This window comes from Harpia harpyja, chromosome 4 (assembly GCF_026419915.1).
Source record: "Harpia harpyja isolate bHarHar1 chromosome 4, bHarHar1 primary haplotype, whole genome shotgun sequence".
Taxonomy (NCBI): Eukaryota; Metazoa; Chordata; class Aves; order Accipitriformes; family Accipitridae; genus Harpia; species Harpia harpyja.
Genome location: NC_068943.1, coordinates 49,223,727 through 49,248,735, shown reverse-complemented (window position 1 = coordinate 49,248,735; position 25,009 = coordinate 49,223,727). Strand labels below are relative to the sequence as shown.

The following is a 25,009-nucleotide window of genomic DNA, read 5'->3' as shown; positions in this document are numbered from 1 at the left end:
CAGCAGCCTTTGCAGGAGGTAAACACAGAAAAGCTTTTATTTGACTACAGACTTTCTAGGCACAACCTTTACACATTCTCGTACCTCATTCCATCTCATACATATCTGGAGCAGATCCATTTTCTGCTCTCACAAGTGGTTCGTTGGTTGTTTTTAAGACAGCTGCTAGCTGATGCCAGAACATTTTCTGTTTGTGCTCCTCAGGGCTCCACTTCAAGTAGGTTTTCCTCTTCAGCAGTTTCCTGAGTTTGCTGAACTTCTGCGGCACGCTGTTGGGCGGGAGGTCTTCCAGCACAATCATGATGAGGGAATCCTGATTTTCATTCAGGACCCGGTGTTCAGCAAAATACAGTTCGTACTGACACCAGCAGCTGTTTACAAAACTGGGAGAGAGAACAAAAAGGACTTTATGGCTGTTTTCTATGCAGTAAAAAATGTTACCAAGTACTGGATGCCCCGGTTTGAAATCCCTCTCGTGGTAACATATCTTGAATCCATCAGTTTCCAGTTTTTCCAGTAGATTCTCTTTCGTCCAGTTTGCGTCTTGTTCGCTGTATGAAATGAAGACATCAAAGGGCTTGTTTTCTGGCCTCTTCTCGTACTGCTTCCTCTTCGCCATACACCAGTACCAACCCATTCTCACGTACCACAGCCCATCGAACTGCCAGCATAAGCCAGTTAACACCAAAACAACCAGGATGGCAACGCAAGCTGTAATAGCCATCTGGATGCCCAGGGAACAGTGCAGAAGCGTGAGGTTACTGCTCTCCACCAACGAGCCCCTTCTGTCTGGTGGAAAGCTGCACCTGAGGTTTCCTTTGCCATTTATCTGCAGATAGGGGTTGTGGATATAGACATTCACGAACCAGTACAAATCACAGTTACAAAAAAAATGTTTACCTTGAACAGTCAAAACACTCAAACTCGTTAACTGGCCAAAAGTGTCCTCCACTATGGTAGTAATGGCATTGTCGCTAATGTCTAACTCGATCAGAGAAGCTGGGAGAGAGCCACGCTGTAGAAAGGAGATCTTATTCCCTGATAAATTAAAATATTTCAGGATTGGAAGAGATTTCCCAAAGTGATCGGGGAGTTCTGAAATGAGGTTGTGACTACTGTCCAGATTAGCAAGCGCAGAAAGGTGGCTGGCGGGTTCCAGTCTGGTGATTAAGTTTCCGGAAACATTAAGATGTTCGAGTTTCTCCAGGGCATCAGTCAATGACAACATGTTCAACTTATTTTTACTAATATCGCATTTTGTTAAAGTCGACGGGAAATACTCAGGATGCATATCCGTAATTTTATTATTTTGAATATTAAATATTGTTAAGTTGGAGACAGATTTAAAACTAGGCGGTATTATTTTAATATCGCTGTTGCTTATGTCGAGATGCTGCAGGGAGGCAGGTAAGACAGGAAGCACAGAAATCCGGTTGCTGCTGAGATCCAAAAATAATAATTCTTCCATTGTGCCAGCAAACCACTCTGGCAGTTCTACAATGGAGCAGTTGGACATTTTCAGGTGTTTCACTTTCTTCGGAAGGCTTTCAATGGGTGTACCAGCCTGGTTTCTGACAAATGAAATGGCATTAATATGTACAGTTCCAGGGGGAAATTTTGGAGCTGCATTAGTGATTTCTGGCCGTACAGTATATATGAAGTGATTTCCTTGAACATACATGTTTTCTAAGTCAAACATCTTTTTAGCAAAATTTGGGGGTATTTGACTTATATTGGTGAAGGACAAATCAATTACCTTGATGGTTGATGGGAGACACAGTGTATCCAAGCTGTTTATGGGATTGTTGCTAATATTTAAAAACAAAAGCTTGCTGAATGGGAAGTTACAGATCGCCTCAACATCTAAAATGTTAATTGTTAATTTGTTGTAACTGGCATCAACAGACTGCAGGTTTTTCATTGGCATAAACAGGACGAACAGCGACAGAAGATCCATTTCCAGGTCACTGTGACTAATGTCAAGCTCCAAAATACCGTCCAGCTGAGCTTGGCAGAGACCCGGATCCAGTTTTAACATCAGCTCTTCCTCGGAGAGTTTGCTGTTTGACAGATCGAGTATCCCGTTTATTGGTGCTCCACAGAAATCAGGCTTTAATGTGGCTGTTGGAGAGGCTGTTACATTTTTCTCTGCTCTTCGAAGAAGATTCTCTGTACTTCGTCTGAGCCTCGGATTAACATTTTGCAGGATGGATGGACCTCTCAAATGTGGCAGCTCCTCGGCAGATACAGAAGGCTCCAGAGCAGCCTCTGAGGGTTTGTCAAAGTACTTAGAAAGCCACAAAGACCCTGAGGCTTTGCTAGTGGGTAAGAGCTTCAGGTGGGGTGGAAGACCTGGTACAAGAAGCTTCTTATCGTTAAATGATAAATTCACAGAAACAAGGCTGAGCAGACTCTCAAATGCACCAGGTTCAATGTCCTTAATCTGATTGTAGGAAAGGTCTAAAACTTCCAGCGCGTCAAAACCTTCCAAGTCTCTCTTGGTTATTTTTTCAATTACATTATGTGAGAAATTGAGAGCTCTTGCCATTTTTGGAGCTTGTGCTTCTGATACAGAAGAGAGGTTTAAGTAGGAGTAGTTATAAAATGGGAAGGTATAGGCTGTAGGTGTTCTCAGAGTGAGGAATCCATTTGCTCTACCGAGTAAGAAAGAAATGAAGTAGAAATGAAGGGTTCCAGTAAGGATCCGCATCCTGGAGAAAAGAAATGTAAAATCCATCATCATAATATGCTCTATATTAATGAATACCCTTAAAAAAAAAAAACTTGTTTACTTGCAAGTAAAGAAATTGTTTTATTAGTTGTATCCATGAATCCCTTTTTATCTACATAAAAAAAATACATCTTGTTTCTTTACTATTTTCAAGAGACAATGCTAAAAGATGGTGTCGGGGAATGATTTGAAGGATGCTATTCATTTCAGGTCATTATAGATAAAGTCTGAATGATTTATTTTCTTTTTTCTTTTTTATTCCTTCCCCCCTACCCCAGGCAGGTAGTGAGCAACCTTTGCAGTAGCATCTTTCCGCTGCATAATCTGAAATGCACTTTCATAACTGCTGCCCGGGACTTGGGTTCTATGTCTCTCATCCTGGCGCAGAACCACCAGGTAAGTCTCACCTGTCCAAAACCTGTTCAGCCCCTTAAGTAGCGTATTCAAGAGTAATGTGGCAGGGAGCTCCGTGTAACTGCGTGAGCACGTATCTTCTTGTGATCCTATCCCCTTGGTGGTTTGCCCTCTGCCAAGAATTTACCCGTGACCATTTCTTAGCCTTGCCTGTCGGAGTAAGGAAAAGAGGAAGTTTGCTTTGAAGTCGAGTATCAGAGGCTTGTATGAGGCAGCCTGCACCAGGAGAGGTCACTGCCCGTGCATCGTTCATCTTCGGAGACCTCCCATTGCCTGGTCATGCCACTGCCCAGCTCCTCTCCTGCCCCGGGTCTGTCTATCACTACTTTCCTGACACCTCCAGCCCAGGTCTTGTATTTATTACCTGGAAAGGCAGGTGCAGACCTTCAGGTGAGCAACCTGGTGTTACAACAGTCCCCCTTGCTGCCGACCAAACTTGGACTGTCAAGTTTAACTGAAGGGACCCCTGACGACTTCCTGGCTCTGTCCCTCGGACCCTCCGCTGCCAGCAGGACCCCCACCAGACAACCTCGCATCCCTCCCTCACACCTCGCACCGAGCAGCAATAACCCACAGCCAGGACCCAGCGCACCACAGAGGTAATCACGCCCTCATACTTCCAGCGACCCTCCCTGTCCCTCTTACCCCCCTTTTACCTGCTCTCCTTGGCGCTGCTCCCTCGCTGGTACCTGCTGCCACTGCCGTCACCTTTTGTAGTGCCAGGAGGGGTGTGGGGTGGGATGGGAACTGCCCAGGAACCACCCGGCCCCGCCTGGACTAGCAGCATCCGCAGCCCTGCTCCACTCTGCCAGGCTGGCGGAGGAGGCTTGCGACAGAGGTGCTTCTTCCCTGGTGAAATCGGTAAAGTATTCCTCATCGCACCAGTACCAGCAGCTGCTCAGCCCGTTACTGCTGAGGTGAAAATCAAAGGTGGAAGTTGCTTGTTTTAACACTTAGATGCTGTGAACAGTGTTGTCCCAAGGCATCTGCTGGCTTTGCTCCTACCTGAGCATCGCAGGGAAGGTCTGGAAGCACCAAGCGTGACCACAGGGTTATAAAACTGATTTACTCCTCTAATGTGATTTGTTGTGGGGTGTGTTTCCTGAGATGGTGAGGTTTTCGTATTGGGTCTCTCTTATGTGTGAATAGGAGGTCTTGCGTGCCAGAAGTCCCTCTGCAAACCGAGCGATCGTACCTTTTGCACACTTTAAGAGGGGGAAAAAAAAATAACAGGAGATTTTCTGTGTTTGTAGTGCTGCCCTGAAAGATGTGCTCTTTGTCTGCAGCTAGTTCAATTCAGGGTCCCAACAGAAGGGAATTCAGCAGATTGCACAAGGTGTAGAGCCCTGTCATCTGCTCCACTTTTTTCACTATTGAGGTTTTTTTCCACTCTTTCGTAACTGCCAGTGACTGGAAAGTCTTGCAGTAGCCCAGAGGCTCCCCTGTCCAGTCCTGGGGGTCTGGAAAACCCCAAGGTTGTTTGTGCTTCCTTTCTAGTCTGACTGGGCACCTTCCTGCCCCGGCAGGCTCTCGGAACTGCCCTGAAGTCATCCATTCTTCAGACAGATCCTAACTTGCTTTAGGGGAAGAGACAGGAAATTAAGAGCATTTTGGACATGTCGGGAAAGATTCTTGCTTCTGTTTTCAACTTGGGGTGACCCCCTGTAGACAGCCATTTCTCCCCGACGGGTCTTCCTTCCTTCATCTAAACACAGCTGTGCTGCTCCTGAAACTCAGCCTGTAGTTCCCTCTTTGGGAAGATGGAGCAGCCACATACTAGCACAGGGCCCATCAAACTGTGTCCCTTCAGCTGGCCGTGAGAGTAAATCACGCTTGGAAGTGACAAAGTGAAAAAGAGTATTTTTCAGTACAAGAATGGTTATTCTACCAACATGCTGTGCTGGCATTATTCTAACATTTGTTTCATCCAGCATGTGTTCTGTGTGTTCATTTATTCTCCTTTTTTGGGGTGGTTTGTTTTTTTTTTTTGGAAGGCAGCCTCTTATTTGGGGGATTGTGGAGGAGAGCAGCAGACAAGAAAGGTCTGTGTGAATGAGCAGGGAAAGTATACACAACGTGACTGAGAGCAGAACCAAGGCAGGGTTGTGGTTCCCCGCAAGGACCCAATAAAGAGATTTCATTCCTGAACCAGGTCGTCTTCCACTCATTCACTGTCTCTCTGCAGGGGATATTTTTTTGTGCTGGAAATGTAATTTAAGGGAGGAGAGCTGAACCTGTGCAAGACCTGCTCAAGTCCAGAGAGGATGAGCACCAGCCTTCAGGAGACCAGACCTCAAAGGAGCCTCTCTTATTAAGGTGGGCTTAGATTTGGGTGCTGGGTGAAAACTGTAAGTAGTTGTATCTGTATAGCTATACAAATAGGATACTTATGACCAGGAAATGCACTTGTCTGCCTCCACGCAGGGAGAGGGAATAATACCTCACATTTCTTTAGCACTTGAGAAAATCTTTCCGAGACCGATTGCCTTATTTCACCCCTTCAGCTAAGTGGAACTTCCCAGGGACTGTCTCGCCTCGCAGATTGAGCCACTGACTCCTCTCAGCCGTGTCTATCAGCTGTGCAGATGTCTTACATAAATATTCTCTCTGCTTTCTGATCCAGCCTTGAAGCTCATTAATAATTTGTGAGTTTAAATTACAATTAAAAATAAGGTCTAGAATAAATCCTTATTGTCTGAGGTGTAGCGGCTGCAATATTTGAGCAGTGTCTTTTGAGTGGAAATGCAAATAAAGACGTAGCAATGATGACATGACTCTTCTATAGAAAATTCTGATTTCATTTTCTGATATTCAATCAGCAGGTCTTGGCAAGAAGCGAGCGCTGCCATTTTTACGCTGGTTTGGGTTGTGTAGGAACCAACCAACTCACATGTGAGTGTTAAGTGAGTTTTAAGCACTCCTGTGCAGTTGAGTTGGGGAGTTTAAGTGCTTGTTACTGACATTTGTTCTTTGTGTGGATAAATCCTGTGCTTTGGGACCTAAACCAGCTCATTCTTTGAACTCTTCCCATAGAAGTAAGTATCTTACCTAAGTGGCATGTTTCACTTTCCCAAATCTGCTTTACTTTGATGTAATTCCCTTTGACTAATTGCAGATAATATGAGTACCATTGCTGCAAATTTACTGTCTGCCATTCACATTATTTTCCATGTTGCTGATTCTTAAATGTGCATGGAAGCAACTATACCTCTCAGGCTGAGAAGCAAACCTGCGCAGTATCTCGGGCATAAAACTCAGCAGACCAGCACAGAAATCCGCAGCCTTCCAATTCTGCTTTGTGCTTTCTGCATACCAGAAGAGGCTGGTTTTTCCCCATTTTTGGTACCGACAGGTTCCTGCACCTCAGGGCTTGTCTGGGAAAGGGTTGAAGCAGCAAGTTGCTTTCAATTGCACATTTCTTTTTAGATTCAAATGCGTTAGAACATAAAATTATGTTGGAATTAATTATTTCTAGCAGCAGTATCAACTCATGTTCTGTTGTGCCCTGTGGGGTTTTTGCGTGCATCTTCCCTGCTCCCCTCACCCCCACCTCGGTGGTTCTCTCCCAAATCAGCTGTTGGTCGAGGAGAGATCATAGAATCATAGAATCATTTAGGTTGGAAAAGACCTTCAAGATCATTGAGTCCAACCATCATCCATGCCGACTAAACCATGTTATGGAGTACCTTGTCTACGCGCTTTTTGAATACCTCCAGGGATGGTGACTCAACTGCTTCCCTGGGCAGCCTATTCCAATGTCTGACAAGCCTTTTGGTAAAGAAATTTTGCCTAATATCCAGCCTAAACTCCCTTGCCGCAACTTGAGGCCATTTCCTCTCATCCTATCTCCAGACACCTGACAGAAGAGACCAGCACCCACCTCGCTACAACCCCCTTTCAGGTAGTTGTAGAGAGCGATAAGGTCTCCCCTCAGCCTCCTCTTCTCCAGACTAAACAACCCCAGTTCCCTCAGCCGCTCCTCATAAGACTTGTGCTCCCTCACCAACTTGGTTGCCCTTAGATGGGAGGTGGGGGAAGAGAAAAGCATGTTCTTTATCTTTGTGGATTTGTATGCTTGTGGGTAGTTTGGATGCAGGGTAGGAACATCTGTGAGCATGTTGCTTCCTGTGCAGGGGGAAGTAGAGGCTGAGTACAGATTTCATGGGTTTGGCAACAGTGTGGTTTGTTCTTAAAGCAGCAAAAGTTGGCATTTGTGGTGCACTGAGGAGCTGTGGCTGCTTAGTCAAAGATGTTGTGCTTCCCCATCACGCTGGGGACTTCCCTCCAGTGCGGGGAAGTGGAATTCTTTACATTCTGCAAAACAACTATTCTTATCTTTTCCTCTAATTACCACAACTGAGGGGTGTGCAGCAAGGTTTAACGTGGTGTGGTTTCTCTTCCCTTTAATATTGACCAAGCCTGACAGATGCTGAGGAAGTCTGACACCATTGCAACCTATGCTGCGTGTCTGCGTTCTGCTGTGGGGCACCGTGGCACATATGTCCACGTCATCCCTGAGGCTTGAGCTCTCGGTGTTTGAGACCTCGGCACAGCACTGAGTCTGTGTCTATACTGCCTTTCTGAAGAGCAGCCAAGTAGATATGGGGCAGCCTCCATTGAAAATAAAACTATTGCAAGGGATTGCACAAATCTACTACTTCCACTTAACTGCCAGAGCCTTAATGAGAGGATTCATCCAGCCCATTGCAAAGGCAGCTTAGGAAAGCTAAGGCTAAACATGTTTTTATTTTTTCTTACTGTATGTTGGCTTGGGATGCGTCTTCACTGCTGTGGACCCAAGCGAGTGATACCTCTGGCAGTCCAGAACTGGGATTAAGGCAGCTAAAGGGTAATGGTGCAGCTGGAGGAGCTGCTGCTGAAATGCTCATTGGAAGCTGGGTCGGCAGCATCCGTTGTGCAACAAGTTCAGCGTGACCGAAGACAACCTTTGGTCACGATGGGGCCCAGATTCATACCCTCTATTGCTTGATGCTTAATGAGAAGGTTGGTCCAGTTGACTGTTCAGGCAAGTTAAAGATCTTAGAGGCTGGAGAACACTGCTTTTAATGTCTTCTCTTTTCTAAAAGCTACTGGCTAAATACAGGATTAAGTAACTTTTTGCTTATTTATCTAATGCTTCACAAGAAGATTGGGAAGGAAAAACCTGGGTTGAAGACTCTTCCCCCTTTTTCAGTTTCCTCTGTCATATTGCTAAGCCCTCAGAAATAAGGATATGATCAGGAACAATGACTTTGAAAAAGGCTGTATCATGCTGGTGTTTTGGTTTTCTTCTACTATCCGAGACAATAAAATGGGTTCTATTGCAACAGTCTAGCAGTTTAACTTGGTACTTTGGGTAGTATTCAACTAGTCATATGCTAAATGGTTGGTGGATTTCCATCTGACATGTTAGGAAATTCCTATACCTTGCACAACAGTTTTAGAAAGGAGGAAACGTAGTGGGCTTACATACATGATCAAGACGCTGAACGTACACCGTTGCTACAGGCCGAAACGCTGCCCAGCTTTGCCCCTTCCAGCACACGCATCATGACAGACCTTACCTTACCCAATGCTCTCAAGCTCGCTGTGGTGGAAACATAACTGAGAGAGAGCATTCGGTAAGCTTTCTCAGCTGTAACCTCGCTGTTTCTGGACTCTCAGCACAGGGCACATGCTGGCACAAGAACACACACATCATCTTGGTATGATCTGGAGTAACTCAGCCCCAAAACAAGTGATCAGTGTCACAGCCACCGGTAAAAGCACTGAGATGACTTTCTGCCAGCCCTACACTGTTCTCCTGAGGGAAGGAAATCCATGAGGGTAGGGTGGGTGTGTTGGCTATAAACCACTGATCTGCAAACTTTTTTCCTTGCCTATTTAAAAACTATTTTAGAAGTATAATGGAAATCTGCTTGAGATACTGCTGTCAAGTAATATTTCAGTTATCTTCTAGGAACGTATACTGCCAGCAGACTAAAACTGCATGTGCCTGCACCAAAGATCTTATTTGCAAGGTAGGCATGCTACCAAAAAATGGACCCTCTGTCCTGGTGTTGTCTATTAAGAGGCAGGTGGATGCACCGAGTCTTTGTCACTGAAAAGGAAACCACGTAGACACCACGCAGAGCTCAATACAGGCACGTGGGAGTCCAGAGGTCTAGCTAATATTGACAACTCTGCCACAAAAAAATGCAGATTGTAGCTCACTAGTATCATACTTTAGCATCCTTAGAAGCAAAACAGCAAGTCAGTAAGATGTTCAACAACATAAATATATTCCGATGAACCCTACAGCATTAAAAAAAAAGTCCTGGAAAGCAGCCCAGGCTGGGGGAAGAAATAACAGTTGAAGGGGGGTAAAGTAAGGGGAGGGGAGGAAGGACACTGATATTAGTACAGTTCCAAGCAATCAAATCAAGGTAATACTTGTGTTTGGACAAAGTAAGTTATGGCAGTAGAATAATTGTTAGTGTTGCAGTGGCTGCTGAAGGCTCCTGAGTGAGAAGCAGTGGTTCACTTTTTCATTCTTTTGGCAGTTGAACTCCTCCCTTGAAGCTGGACCTTGTTCGTTTTGCCTTTTTAAAGTTGGTAATTTATACCTTAATGACGACGACGATGACTGTAGAATGTGTCATACACAAGTCAAACAGGAAGTGCAAGACGAGATTTTAATCATTAAAAGTTTATCGATAACCTCTTATATACACATAGTTATACACAAAGTGGTTCACAAGTCCCTTATCATCTAGAATTCTGCTGGTGAGGTTGGCCAGCTGAAAGCCGCTCTCTGCCTTTGTCATCTCACAGACAGGATGTTAACGTGGAAAACACCAGCAGGGTTGTTGACAGGTATGGCTTGCTTCGTGGGCTTTAGCTGGGCACTGAAAGGAGCCCATACTCATCTGCTGTATCCAAAATCTTACAGATGACTGGAGATTCCACCTTTAACATAACAGATCAAAACATTAAAGATGATGAAATCATTGATAAACTTTTACAAGAGATTGCAACAGAGATTGTGAGATTAATGACAACAGATCGCAAGAGGCACAGCACTCAAGCATCACTTTGTAAAATTTAGTAAGCACTTTTTACTTCTGGGTGTGACCTCTATAGCCTATTAACAATGTGTAACTACTGTAATTAATAATGCCCCTCCTTTCTCTGAGCAAAGGCAATGGCACAAAAAGCAGCACTTGTTTAGCAGCTATGTATATGGGCTGAAGTACACCACAGGAATCTCTTGTGAAGAGTCACTGGAAGGAAGGGGCCATTTTAAACATGCATCTGGAGATGTCCTCTACAAGGTGGCACCTGCCCTTAGGGAATTCAAGTACGTCTGTACATACCCCAAGGATGTATTGGCAAGAATGAGGCTCTAACATGTATATGGTCACAGCGTGAGGGGAATCAGATTCTTTGCATCTGAAAACAGAAGAGAAGTTTTGTAGTGTTTAGCATGTAATAAGCGCAAAACTAAAACGCCAATTTCCCTAGTATCTATAGCATTTTTACTAAGCTAACAGTCACTGCTTTCTGGGCTTTATAAGGACAACAGAGGCTTTCCCCTCTGACATAGGGAGCAGAGACAAAACACCAGTTTACTGAAAAAGTTAACTTACTTCAATTTCACAGTCACCTGCCTGGGCTTGTCTGTTAAGTCACAAACATCTCCATTTCCATAGAAATGAGACACCATCCTGCCACAAAAGATCAGAATGAAAAAGTTTGGAAATATTAAACACGATTCTTAAGCACACAGCTAACTTGTGTGATACAGTATCTCATCATTCTTCAAATATTTAACTCCAGTATACAAAAAGAAGTAACATGCTGTATTTCAGTTACTGCAGAAGCAAACAGTTGTTCAATATTGGAAGATTTTTCTCTGCATCACATCCAAAGTGTTGAATTACCTTTTCTGATGTTGCATGTTGATTAGGGGGGGGGGGGGGGGAAATGAATCTATACACACTGCTCTTGACAGTTTATTGTATCTATTTGTAAGCTGAATATTCATGCGCTGCAGAAGCAGGCCTTGCCATTTATTCTTCCCTATCACAAGTATGAGACCAGTTCAGGAACAGATAGCCGGAGTAGTAATCATGGTGAGGGTAACCGTACCTGACTGTCTGGGTGCCGTCTTCCCGAAGATAGTAGGTTCTTGCGGCATTCTTCCTGGACCATTCAATGTGTTCCTCCTTACTCCAGGTACCCACAACCACAGAAGTCTTGCCACTTTCCTTATCCTAAAAAAGGAAAAGCTGATAATTACACCTTGTATTATACGATTACCAGTGAAGATATTTTAATGACACGTAAAATGTCATTTCTAGAGCAAGTCTGCTGCTGTCAACACATGTTCTTGTGTTTGGGACAAACTATGCCAGATCTTGTATTAGGGTCAACAGTCAAGTTGATGGTCTCTTCAGAACAGCCACCCAGGCTGTGTGAGCCAATAAAAGTGTTTCGATGACCAGAAGAGCATTCCCACAAAAAACCCCTCACATTTTTTCAGCTTTGATTGTCACTGTGCTCTACCTGACATGGTACCTACATCCCTCTGCATAAACTTAGGCAGCAGACAGAGGATTTCTTTTCTGAAATCCAACTTCTTAAACCCAAGAGGTTGATCAGCCAAGAAAAGGATGCTGCTTTTTTCAAATTGTAGACAGATTCTCTAACCCTCTTTTCCCCCACAGCCATCTAGTGGCAGAACATAAAACTATTTAAACATACCTCATGATACTGATGAACATATTTGCCATAGCAGAATTCGTACTTCCACCAACCAACACCCTACGGAGGGGTATAATCTCAGTGTTAAAACCAAAGCCCCCAAACCAAACAAAACGCCCCAAAACAACCACATCCGTTTCTCTCCAGACCCTAAACCACTGGCTATTTTAGCTGTAAAACTCCATGCCTATTAATTAGAAATGTTAATTCAAGGTTTGCAATGAGAGACAATCTCTTATTAGACTAATTGATATCATAAGCAAGGGATGGAGCAAATGAGTTTAAGCAAAGACTCTTGGAAAAGCCATATGGGACTAAATTCCTTAAAATATTTGTATACCTCCTGTTCATCTTTTAAAGAAATACTTTCCTCTTTCAAAGACAGGGAAAACTTGAGATGCCTTTTTTCTGCTGGCTGTTCTCTCACCAAGTTTTATCAGATTTTTTTTTTTTCTTCTCATTAATAAAATTAGCACTGAACAATTCTCATGATCTACTTTCATTTCACTGTCTGCTCAAATAAACTGAGTTTCAACAGAAAGGTTAAAGATACCTTTCTGGCATAGACTTTAGTATATAAACCTTCCCTATATCAACACTGGGAAAGGCAATTATTATGTGTGTAAGAATGCAACTATCAGAATTCACAGAAAAACTAAACAAATACTAAACCAGTATGTGCAATTAAGGAGTAGCTATTTGATTATACATAGCTTTATTTCTCACCCCATGGAAGCAGTAGGAACCACTAAGAAATTCCTTTATAAGTTGGTCATCTGTCAATTTGGAGATGTGGGTTGTTCCCACAGTTAATAGTTGATGGCTTCCAACAGCAACAGGCTTATGAATGGAAGAAAATTTCTCTTCTTTTGTTGAATGCATTTCTTCCTGAAATTAAAAGTATACACAAATACACCCCTTTAGATTTTATAAGGCTTTGCAAGGGACATATAAATTATACGAAGTTACTTAATACTAAGTGAAGTAGGCTGTGTGAAAAAGTAGGAAAGCATTTTGTCATTGTTTCCACTGTCTCCAGCATAGCTGAAAAAAAAAAAAAAAAAAAATCGAAAGTCAAAAACTTTCGCATTTGTAAAAGTCTAAATGTTTACACACTTGTAAACTGTAGGTTACAAAGGCTACTAAAGTTTTAAATTAGTAGCCCAAACTTACTTGCTTTGTTTTCCTTCCAAATAAGGTAAGTTACAGATGATTTCAGCAAGCTTAAAGACCATTTGAAAGACTGACATGGTCTTACAAAGTTGGGGAAGAGAACTTATTCCACAGAACTAGAAGTTGTATGTGTTACAACATGGAAAATAAATATTTTTCTATTTAAAATTAAACAAATCCTACCTCCTTAACCCTTCTAAAAGGCATCTTCATCATTTCTTGCTGTTTCTCCAGCTGCTCCAGATTGTGGGGTTTAAGCGGGGATCCTGGCAGAGACTGGCAAAAGATGTCATTCACAGGGGAAGCCCTGAACCTGTCCAAACAAGTCAGCAATGCATCACTTATTACGCCTTAAAGACAAGACATACTTTTTTTATCGCTGTAAGTTTCTGATGGAGCTGGGCTGAGGCGTGTATTTTTTTTTCCTTGTACTTGCACTGTCTCAGCCACAGCTAGACTGTTCTTACAATTGATGTAAATATGCTTTTGGCCCAGCATAGTCTCACTCCTAATGCTGCCAGACAACTGGCAATGCAGTCTAACCCCTCTTTGTCAAAAGGGCAAAGCTGCATATTAAAAGGCAAACTGCACTGTATGTGTACCATGAATGTAGTGTCAAGGCTCCCCAAAACTCTCTCAGAAGCTAGGAAATGGCAAAGGTTAAACTTGATAAATGCAGTTCCCTTGTAATTAAAATAATACATTCTTATATTATCTGACATGTACGGCCTTTCATACTGCATATATACCCATTATTCCTCTCTCACTCTCTTCATGAGCTACGTCTGCAACAAGCAGCTTATTTCAGGAAAGAAAAAGCAAAAAGATTAAGCGGAGTAAAAACAGCTTTCTCCTTAGTTTACACAAATGAAGGGAAGGCCTCATTAAAACACCAAATAAGCCATAACAAAACAGTAAAGGAAAGCAAACATCAAAGTGCAAATTGTACTGACAAATGAAGCATTTGTTCAATTTTCATTGCTCATCTCATTGAAAAGTCCTTTTTAGAGAAAGCCTGTTTACAAAACAAATATGCAGATACTGCTTCAGAGGCAAGGTAGCTTTTTGTGATGTCCTCTTCTAGGAAGTCTGTAATACACAGCAGTAGCTGTATAATGATCACCACTGTAGGTAAAAGAATCTGAAAACATTTCCTAAATAGTAGCTGCACTCTAGATGAAATAAGCCCTGTACCAAAGAAGCCTAGTTTTATCTGAATTTTATTTAAACATTAAGCTTAATAGTTACAGCAAACAAATATTACTTTTCACTGCCTTCCTCCCTCCTGTCCCCCAATTCCCACCAATTAAAAAAAAAAAAAAAAAAAAAAGTCAAATTATACCCAAATAAGAACAACAACTAGAATTAATGGATATACTTTTGCTAAGGTAATGCAAGTGCATTATTGGATAAGATAATGGGTGTAGAGGAAAAGCACTGGTGGCTGAAGTACTGCTCAGTGCTGTTTCAGAACACATGACAGGAAAAGTGCACTTAACTTAAAGTGAGGTTTGTTTGTTGTTACCTCTGCTGACCCCCAGCAGCGTTTCCAGCCTGCCATCTCCACCTATCTTTATTTACTAAGATGAGGTAAGTGGGAGGATAAAGATCTTGGATGTTTGTTTTTAAGTATTTCCTGCTAGTGGCCAGGAAGCCTTCCATGCCCTCCCTTTGGAAGGAGGTAGCAGCTCAAGATTTTATTCTTATCAAACAACAGGACAACCTGCAGTACTGTGTTCGGCTCTGGGGCCCCCAACATAAGAAGGACATAGACCTGCTCAAGTGGGTCTGGAGGAGGCTACAAAGATGATCAGGGGGCTGGAGCACCTACCCTATGAGGGAAGACAGACTGAAAGAGTTGGGGTTGCTCAGCCCGGAGAAGAGAAGGTTCCAGGAAGACCTTATAGCGGCCTTCCGGTACTTAAGGGGGGCCTACAGGAAAGATGGGGAGGGACAGTTTATCAGGGAACATAGCTATAGGATGAGGGGTAACAATTTTGAACTGAAAGAGGGTAGATTTAGATTAGATATTAGGAAGAAGTTCTTCCCTGTGAGGGTGGTGAGACACTGGAACAGGTTGCCCAGAGAAGTTGTGCATGCCCCATCCCTGAAGTGTTCAAGGCTGGGTTGGATGGGGCTGGGAGCAACCTGGTCTAGTGGAAGGTGTCCCTGCCCATGGCAGGGGGGTTGGAACTACATGATCTTTAAGGTCCCTTCCAACCCAAACCATTCTGTGATTCTATTATTTCCGTGTGCACTTTCTATTTTTCTACTGATACAGAGGCCTAAAAGACTCATAAACAGGTAACAGTACAAAAGATAAGTGCAACAGATAACATAGTATTACCAAACCCATCTACATGAGAAAATGTATAACTGATACTAAATATTTAACAATAGCATACCTTATTTACTCCAGCTGGCACGTGTTTATAAAATGCATAACTGAGGACTTTGTCCTTTAGAGTTTGTTGCCTATTTCAGAACAGTGATTAAATACTCGCTTGTTCTGACATTTGCGTACATGAGAAATTCAGAAATCCTGTCCATTATTTCTCCCTTCACTTGTATGTCATATTCACTTTGCAATTCTGTTTACGCCCCTTGAAAGGTCAAAAATCTGTACCATTGAGACCAAGGGTATCTCTTAGATGCATGGTACAATTCGGGGGGGGGGGGGGGGGGAGAGAATCCTAAACTTGATTTTTGGAAAATAACACTGAAATTGTGAATTCTTCATATTAAAATGATTTGTACAGCTGAAGGTAAGGCAATAAAGCAGGACAGAGACAGATGGGAGCTCTCTAAGTTGGGAGTACTGCTAAAATAAATGTTAAGGTTATGGCTGAAGACCATACTTTTGCTTTCTGAAATTAGAGAAGTTGATGTCTATGCAGACATATAATGCACATATGCAATGTGCAGTCTTTGAATACCATGAAAATGATCCCCCAAGACCTTGAAATCATTAAGAGACAGGGCATTCTTCATCTGCCTGCAGCTTTAATGCCCTAGTTTGTGTTTCTCCAGAATACAGGGCTAGAAATTTACCTGCTGAAAATAAAGTTATGCGTCCCATCTGGGATCAATCACAAGAGACTTACAAAATGCAAACTTAGCATGAAAACTTAAGACTTGGCAAAACCACACTTGCCGAAGTAAGTACATAAAAGTGTTACAGCTCTGTACCAGATACCACAGCTGGATATATGACTTATGTAAACACATACATGCCTGGAAATTGATGAAAATTTGAAGTGATAGTATTAGCCAAAATTTGAGTACCGTACCTATATTTAGGATGGTTGCATAACAGAGGTGTCAATATAACCACTTCATATTCACAGGTTGTAACTTCTGCTACTGAAAGAATCTCATGTTTAGCTTCTGGATGACAGATGTACATCACTGTACTTGATCTGGGTAAGTTCTGTCTCAAGCTACAAGGTGTGCCATTTCCCATTTCTACAGGATAGTATGGGGTCATCTGCCCTTCTATATTTTTTGTAGGTATCTAGGTGAAAGAAAGTAAAAGTTAAGAATCACAGTAAAGCTCCTTCGACTCTTCTGAATAGAAAAATATTATTACACTTGCAGAGCCAGCATTACTGGATTGAAACCAGTCCCTGTGTAGTTACTTGGTGTTTCTGCAACAGCCAAACATGTTCTGATTTATTACCTCCAGCACAGCGCTGCACAAATGCACCAAGCCACACAAGCTCCGACTGCAAAAGCAGCTGGTTTCTCTGTGCAGGCTGCCTGAGGTTTCAGTTCTATAAAAGCTTGCCAGCTGGGTGCAATGTTTTGGAAGAGCACCGAGCCAACTGTATTCACCCTGTAGTCTAGGAGACAGGGACATGTGAGTAGCTCTGCCAGACTCGGCTCAGGTCTGGCGAGGCATGTTACCTTCACCATGAAGAATCTGAAAACACCCCTGCAAAGTCATCCTGGTACCTGCACTACACCCCTCGGCATACCCAGCCCGGGTTGCTCCTTACCCAGAGCATCCCACACCACCTGTTACCGTGGCTAACAAAGTTAATGATATATACAAATTAAATCCCACTTTTGTACACACTTCAAGTAAGCTCTCTTCAGACTTGTTCCTTCATATGTTTCATCCAGCTTTCACTTTAAGAAATTAATTCCCCAAACCGGTAAAAGTGCCTCTGCTGGCTGCTATCTTGGAAGCAGCTGAAGTTTCTGGGTACCAAAAGCCCTGTTCGTGCAAAAGCCATGCTGGAACCCACAAACTAGACCCTTTTCTACCTGTGTTGCTTGAGCTAGTAAAAGGTTTTCAGTGCACAACAAATCAGGCCCTGTGCTAAAAGGTGGTGGTGCCTTCTGTGGTCAGGACACTAACCCGGGGACGTGAGACCCTTCTATAAATCACCTACTTTGGTTTTCAAACCATGTTACCCTGTCACAGGCCACTGACTCTCTCCTGAAACTGTTCCATTGTGAATGAAGCAATGAGACATTCATGAGGTTAAAGAATGAACGTGCCAGCAGCTTAATTGCTCGGGCGCTCCTTGCCTTCCAGTCGCTTATCTGCTCTGTACTTCAATATTCAGTCAAAGGCAGAAAATGAAGATACATTCTGGTGGTGTACAAAAGAGCTGACAAAAAGGGTACCAGTGCCTTCCCTTTCTATCTTTCTGAATAAAACAACTGATTTTTCCTTAAAAATTGAAAAATTATGCCTACACGTTTCCTGGAAGGTAACCATTCAAGAAATCTAAATGGAGATAGCTGTTGCTTGCACGCAACTGAAAGGCACCCCAGTAGGACTTAAGATAAATCTCTAGTCACAGCAGTTTTAAGCACCACTCAGCTGTGTTATGTATTCTTTCCCTTTCGTGACTAGAGATTCCACACAAATTGCAAGTCTAAATTCTTTATGGACTGAAACCAAGACAGTGTATGTACATCATAAATACTGTCAAAAAAAAAAGTCAGTAAAAGACTTAACTTCCTCTGAAATAAAGTTAAAAAGAAAAAAAAAAAAAAGAGGCATAACTGCCACTGCCATTAGAACAGGCCACACTCTGACTTGGGTCTGGCCCCCAATTACCTCCCAAATGCTTATCAGGCACGTATATTTTCTGAGATCCACTGCAGAAGAACCACTCTGTGCTATGTAAATCGGCATTACAAAGAACACATAGACAAAAATTTCATTTCAGAATTAAAATAAAGGGCAACTGGAAATAAGGTAGGCACATGTCTGTCCACAGGTCAAATCTGCTATTGCTAATTCCAAACTCCAACGTGCTTCAGGTACTTCCATTGTTTTGCTATAAAGTTAGCAACTCAGAATTGAGTTTCGGGGCCCCAAAAAATGGAAAAGTTCTCTACTGGAAAAGGGAAGCACAGAGTTTTATGGGATGGGTCATCAAGTCAGCTAAGAAATCGTTTGGGGATTTTGTGCTGTAGGATTTCGTTAAGCATTTCTCCCTACCCAAAATGCACCAAAATGTCATTAAGGCAATTGGGATTTCTGATGCAGCTGGAAAAATAACTGTCGCTAGACCATAATGTGACTTTGTGGTTATGTGTATTGTCTCCATAGAAGAAGAGTATCATCTCCTTTAAGTTTAAGATTAACATAACTTTAATGTAAATAAGTAGAAGGGCAAGAAATTTGACTAGCTAGACTAAATAAGCTTTCTGAGCTGGGACTGGTAATCAAAAGTGAGAAGAGTGCAGCTCAGGAACAGAGTTTCATTTTTTGATGCTCATTTTGGCAGGGAACTAATTACATAATCTCATCATATATAAATTGCCTCCACTATTGATGGCAAAAGTTAAACCAGATGTTTTTCACTTGCCTCTTTTGCACTCTCTTTTGGATTTTCCTTCTCTTCTTGATCTAGGGAATAATTAAGAATGAGGTAAGCATAAAGTCTGTGAACTGGAAATAAAATAAAATTATAAACAGAGAAGTTTGTATGTGTTGTGTATTTGCTAGTACTTTGTGTATACACTGCCAAGAGTCAATTTCATGAACTTGCAGGTGCAAAAGAGCAAAGAAAGGAAATAAACAGTGACCTGGGGTCCAGAGCAAACAGAACAAAATATGAGTTAGCATACTCTTAAAATAATTTTGAGTTTGTAGGACAGGCCAAATCCAGCCCTAGCACCACAGGAAGGCCAGTCAGGGCAGAAGAACATGTCACTACTGCTGTTCTGCGAGGGGTAGCTGGCTACTCTTTTCAAAGTGAGTGAATTACAGGCTGGGGCAGTAAACAGGCAAGTACTTCAGCCCACCCACTAGCCAGCCTCAGAGGATACACTTGTAGGAAGAAGTGAGGCCAGACTGTATGCCATACTTATGATCATGTGAGTAAACATCGTTACAGGGCAGGGGTTGCAAGCTGTCACCAGTGAGAGGTATCCTTAGCCTTCCAATCTGCTTCAGGAGATAGTTTGGACTCCATTCAGAATTAGGTGAGCAGAAGGCCACTCTGCTTTGCTGTCACCCATTCAACTATTCCAAGTTTACTGTATCACACTTGTGGATTCAGCTCACAATGGTTTGAGAAACCATCTACGTAATTTTTTAAGAGCAGTAGTGTGAATTGCTGTATAGGAAGCACAGAAAGGATACAGTCTGCCACTTAAGTGGAAAGGACAGAGGGTGAACATCCTAAAAGACTCAGATATGATGACTTGAAGTATCATCACACAACTTTAGCATCTAACCCCACAAAACAATTGGTAACTCAAATTAAACATTTTGTTTTCTGTACAGCAGCATCTAGGGAGAATTAGGCATCTCTGCACAGGATTAATGACAGCACAAACAAGCACTGTAACTCACTAAGAAAGAAATACCAAACAACACAGTTTCTGAAGCCGTGTTTCTTTTCAGGACTAAGATACCTTACTGAAGGCTGCAGTAGGAATTCAAAGGAATGGGATTAATAATGCTAAATCCCCTCCAAGTCTGAGGCGTTCAAGTTAACCACTTTTAGGAAGAGAAAAATGGTGGTGCCCACCTTTTACATACTAGCCTAGAATTAAAAAAACCACAAAACCAAAACAACTAGATCATGTTTTTTCTACTGTTCCTATCAACTCTGATGAATGAACACTTAGTCTGTGGATTTTTTTATTTCTTTGGACTGATATACTGCCAAAGTGCTCACCCAAGGAAGATTTGGGCAGGTACAACCACAGAATTTCCAGTATGTACAATAATTGACAGGCAAAAAACCTGAAGTGCTCAGAAAATTAGTTATTCTAAAATGAGTTTGGGGCTCAGCTACCTGATTTCCACCACAGTCGCACTTTAGGCACTTCAGTATTTCCAAAGATCTGCACCAGGATCCCTAAAAAAGACTCTCAAACAGTTCCAACGATCAACTCTACCTGCAAAGGCTGTAAGTGTTTGGGTTTGCAGACTGTTTTATTACAGAATAGCAGAGCCCAAGATGTGCTACACACTCTGCCCTCTGCTCACAGCTTAAAAGATACTTCTCCCCACCCAGAAAGAGAATGAATGGCAACAGCCTACATTATCAAACTCTGGTCTGGCATATATTGCTTCTATTTCTTGTACTATGTATTTTCTTTCCCTGACACTAATTAAATTATTGCAGATTAGTTACTCTAATCAATTAGACAGCATGGCAAAATTGACAAGATGGATGCAATGTAAGGTGCTGAAAAAGAATTCACTGAAAACAATACATCTTGTAAAAAACAAAGTAATCTCAAAATTCTATTCTGTTGCACTGGGAATCAGTTTTCTACAGTATATTTCTCAGACAGTAATAATTAAAACCCAAAGAATTAAATTAGCATCAGCAAAATAATCTAAGACAAACCTGGTTCTGATAACGGGTTCTTTATCATCATATTCCCCAGATAGTATTCTTGGATGTTTATTTTCTACAATCAAAAGAAGTTAAAACAAATTTCAGTTACCTTTTTGCATACCTTTTCAAGTGTACAGGAATTCAAGTCTTCTAGAGGAGTTAAGCATGAACATGCCAGTGGGAAAGGGGGTTGAGACTACTAAATTGTAAGAAGCCTACCTGTCCCGTTTCCTTCTCCTCGTGATATTGACGGATGTGTTTTCCATGGCAGACCTCATAAGTCCAGTAAGATTCAATCTTAAAAAATAATTTAAAAAAAATTTATTTTTGGACACATTACACACCACCCCCCCTCCAAAAAAACCCCATTCCCCCCAAATTTTGGCCTTTGCAGCAACGAAACGCAGCCCAAGCAGGTGGGCTTGGGCACCCTCAAAAACAATAGCACCGTGAACGGTATCACTCTTCCCCAAGGATTTTGATGACGTTCCAAATAAACACACCAGACAAAGTCTCCTTAACTTTCACACAGATAAAACAAAGGAAAAAAATTAAATAAAAAGTAAAGACTAAATCTTCCCCCAAACCACTGGGGCTAAGCTGTAGTGACTCAGCACAGACTGGTTTTGACCACTGCTGTAGACACAGGCTGTTTACCAACTGTGCTTGACCTACTCTGCCTTCCTCAAGGACTTGTGTGGGATGTTGTGTAGGTATAATATTTGGCCACTTTCGCTGCCTCTGGGTCTCAGTACCAGCTGGTTTGGTATTAGGCTTGTTCTTGTAATGTAAGAAAGACACGAGTCTTTGAACTGGGACGACAGTTGATGAAAAACTGGAAAACTTTCAGAATATCTACAAGCATGTTTGGTTTGGTCTTCTAACACTTTCTGAGAAATGCTTTTCATTAGACTGTTACACATTATGGCTTGACTCCTGGAAGTAAATATTTTAAATCCACGTAAGTAAATATAAGTAAATATTTTTAAATTGCTACTATAGCAACCCAATTTATTTGAATCCTAACATCTTCAATTATACAGAATTTTATCAGCAATGTTAAGATATAGTCATAAAGTTGTAGAGACCTTATTTTGGATTGAATTAGTACCTGAAGTCTGAGACATATTTATCCGAACAGTTTACTACACTAAACCTTGAAATGGACTGGACCGTAAACTTTTGATTAGCATTTAAATTATCAACACAGATGTAACATACTCTATATGAACAGCTACTTTGCTTAAAAAGAGGTTCCAGCAATTCTCCTGGAGTAGGACCTTTATAGTCCTTTTCTTCTTCCTAGAACAGAAGGATATTTCATTACATTAAAATTAATGGTAGCTTGGTTAGTTAATATTCATTTGTGGCACTGAAAAACAAAATAAGTTTTATCGCAAAATTAAAAGGTACAAAGCCTCATTAATTCCTGCCCTGAAGGAGCTGTGTGGCGATTAGAAAGAAAAAAATTAGTAAGAAGGGGCAAATAGAAGTCACAAATAAAGTAGTCAAAACAGAAAAGTTTTGTGGTTTAAAAAACACACACGTGGCAAATGAGTAGGAGCTTTCAACTTGCTCATATCCAGAGTGGCAGCTTGGGATGTGAACAGGAAAACAGCATCAACAATCTTTTTCATTTGTTAGTCAATGCTGATGCCATACTGATGAAGTATAATTGGAACATTACCCAGCTGTCATGGTTTAACCCCAGCCAGCAACTAAGCACCATGGAGCTGCTCACTCACTGCCCCCTGCTACCCAGTGGGATGGGGGAGAGAATTGGGGAAAAACAAGTAAAACTCACGGGTTGAGATAAGAACAGTTTAGTAGAACAGAAAGGAAGAAACTAATAATGATGATAGTAACAATAATAAATTGACAATAGTAATACTAATAAAAGGATTGGAATAGACAAGTGATGCGCAATGCAATTGCTCACCACCTGCCAACTGATGCCCAGTTAATTCCCGAGCAGCGATCCCCCCCAGCCCACTCCCCCCAGTTTACATACTGTGCATGACATCACATGGTATGGAATACCCCTTTGGCCAGTTTGGGTCAGCTGCCCTGGCTGTGTCCCCTCCCAACTTCTTGTGCCCCTCCAGCCTTCCAGCTGGCTGGGCATAAGAAGCTGAAAAATCCTTGACTTGGTCTAAACACTACTGAGCAATAACTAAAAACATCAGTGTGTTATCAACATACTTCTTATACTCAAACACAGCACTATACCAGCTACTAGGAGGAAAATTAACTCCATCCCAGCCGAAACCAGGACACCAGCTTTTACGTAATTAAAAAAAAAAAGGATCAAAAAAGCATAGGCAATACTGTAGAAGTTTATTTCTGCATAATTTTTGCTCTATAAATGTGCACACTATTGAAGAGATTTCCACACAAAGTTCTCCAGTACTAAAGATTTCTCACCTGGACTGAAGCACTCCCTACTGTCAGTCACTCAAAGGATGAGGGCTATGTCAAAACAGAGGTCCCTACCACAGGAGTACAGCTTGTCTATGCAAGTTCTCACAGTGTGAAGAAATGAACCATTGGAGGAACAAATGACCAATGATAAACCTCACCAAAGGCCTCCTCAATCTACCTTCTCTTGTACAAACAAATGTATTTATACACTTTTTTTTTTTTAATTTAAACCCCAAATTGTGTATTCAGACTTCCAATTGAGGAAGTGATGACAGAGAATAAAAATTACTGATGGTAGAAGCACTACTGGGACAGTATTTTCAGATAGTGATGACAGCAGCGTTAACAACCTTCATAGCTGTTTACTGACCTAGAATTTGACAATGTTACTTAAAATACAAGAATTTCCCAATCAACGATAGACCTAGCAATAAACAGAACGTTGGAGCAATTGTTTGTTGCCAAATAAGGACTTCAAGACTGTTCAGACTGGCCCCACTTCGTACAGAGCTAGTACATTATACAAAGTGAAGGCATCTATCATAAACTGTGAAACTGTGAAGCATTCTGTAGATTATTTTCCTTTTACAGGAAAAACAAAGCCTTTATTTTGGGGCAAAAAAAAAAAGGAACTGTAAAGATGCTGAAAAGACGTACCTACAGTTTATAATTACAAAAAAGACTTGACTGAACTTACCTCATTGCCACTTGCTATCAGCGGAAGTATACATTTATATTTTTCTTTATCCACGGTGGTCATTATAATGTAGTTATCCTCTTTGTACAGGACACCAGTTGTTGGCTAAGAAAACAACCAACCTATGGATTAGTCCGGTGTTTTTTTTAATGCTACCTGTTAGAAATATTCCCGAATTCACGAGTGGTACAGTTACTTCCTAGGGCAGGTGTATTTTCTGGGTCTCGAGTACATCACAAGACCGGGCTTTAGCACTTAAGCTTGCTAGTATTTGCTCGCCTTCTCCTTTGCTTCGACCCTTCTACCTCCAGCCACATCCCTGCTCTCCTCCACGCTCATCTTACTCCTGCTTACATACTTCTAACCCTTACGAAAGGCCTTTATTAAAGAATCCCACCCCCCCCAACCCATTCCATTTTGCAACCAGCCGTTCCCACGTTGATTTTTAGGACAGATTTCCCAGCTGCCAGACTCAGGCCACAGCCTAACAACCCTCACCCTCCGGCCTGGCCCGCGCCTACCTACCGACTGCTTGCCACCCCAGGGTGACGTGTAAGGCAGGCACCAGCCAGGCTGTGCTGGGAGCACCCCAAACCTAAACACCATTTCTGGGGCGTGGGGGCTTCCAAAATAACCGCCGGGCTTGAGGGGGGGGAAGCTCCGGCCGCTGGGCTGCCTATGAACGGGTAGAGCCGTCCAGCTCCTGCAGAGAGGGGGACTGCAAAGGAGGAGCGAGAGCCCCCTCACACCCCACCCGCGCCCCCGCCCCGGTACCAACCAGACTGAACTCGGTGCCGGGCCAGTTCACCCTGAAGGGGATGTCGTCGCTGAGCTGAGGGAGCGCGCGGCCGCCCTCCGCCGCTACCGCCGCTACCGCCGCCAAGAGAGCGCAGAGCAGCGCCCTCGGCGCGGCCGGGGTGGGGGCCCGGCGCCGGCACCCCCTCATGCCGGCCGGCGGCTCGGGGGAGGGCGGGCAGCACTGCCGCCACGTCTGCTTCCGGCGGG

At 42.5% G+C, this 25,009-nt stretch overlaps 2 protein-coding genes and 1 long non-coding RNA gene across 3 annotated transcripts; 1 reads left to right on the top strand and 2 right to left on the bottom strand.

The window, feature by feature from the left end:
* Positions 1 to 67: 67 nt before the first annotated feature.
* LOC128140348 (toll-like receptor 2) lies at positions 68 to 4,063 on the bottom strand. The gene is made up of 2 exons (XM_052783935.1): positions 3,802 to 4,063; positions 68 to 2,711 (listed from the first exon to the last, which is right to left on the bottom strand). Exons 1-2 carry the CDS (start codon positions 4,020 to 4,022, stop codon positions 86 to 88), a joined length of 2,847 nt encoding a protein of 948 aa, XP_052639895.1. The 5' UTR covers positions 4,023 to 4,063; the 3' UTR covers positions 68 to 85.
* A 257-nt stretch (positions 4,064 to 4,320) lies between these two features.
* Positions 4,321 to 6,946, top strand: LOC128140349 (uncharacterized). Its single transcript, XR_008234696.1, has 3 exons — positions 4,321 to 5,461; positions 5,570 to 5,790; positions 5,965 to 6,946. It is a non-coding gene; the product is annotated as an uncharacterized LOC128140349 (long non-coding RNA).
* Positions 6,947 to 9,805: 2,859 nt separating this feature from the next.
* ERLEC1 (endoplasmic reticulum lectin 1) lies at positions 9,806 to 24,996 on the bottom strand. The gene is made up of 14 exons (XM_052783934.1): positions 24,783 to 24,996; positions 24,005 to 24,109; positions 22,108 to 22,188; positions 21,106 to 21,183; positions 20,896 to 20,959; positions 18,895 to 18,935; positions 16,354 to 16,577; positions 13,247 to 13,376; positions 12,617 to 12,778; positions 11,891 to 11,950; positions 11,276 to 11,400; positions 10,774 to 10,851; positions 10,501 to 10,576; positions 9,806 to 10,093 (listed from the first exon to the last, which is right to left on the bottom strand). The coding sequence occupies exons 1-14, from the start codon at positions 24,948 to 24,950 to the stop codon at positions 10,022 to 10,024; spliced, it is 1,464 nt and encodes a 487-aa protein (XP_052639894.1). The 5' UTR covers positions 24,951 to 24,996; the 3' UTR covers positions 9,806 to 10,021.
* Positions 24,997 to 25,009: the final 13 nt, after the last annotated feature.

Bases quoted from the DNA above. Each gene is read 5' to 3' on its own strand.
- ERLEC1 (XM_052783934.1), bottom strand. From the start codon at position 24,950: ATGAGGGGGTGCCGGCGCCGGGCCCCCACCCCGGCCGCGCCGAGGGCG. The intron at 22,189-24,004 runs GTAAGTTCAGTC...CTTCTGTTCTAG, and splicing joins TGATAGCAAGTGGCAATGAG to GAAGAAGAAAAGGACTATAA. The intron at 10,577-10,773 runs GTAAGTTAACTT...TTCTGTTTTCAG, and splicing joins CAGGTGACTGTGAAATTGAA to ATGCAAAGAATCTGATTCCC.
- LOC128140348 (XM_052783935.1), bottom strand. From the start codon at position 4,022: ATGAGGAATACTTTACCGATTTCACCAGGGAAGAAGCACCTCTGTCGC. The intron at 2,712-3,801 runs GTAAAAGGGGGG...TCTTTTCTCCAG, and splicing joins AGCAGCGCCAAGGAGAGCAG to GATGCGGATCCTTACTGGAA.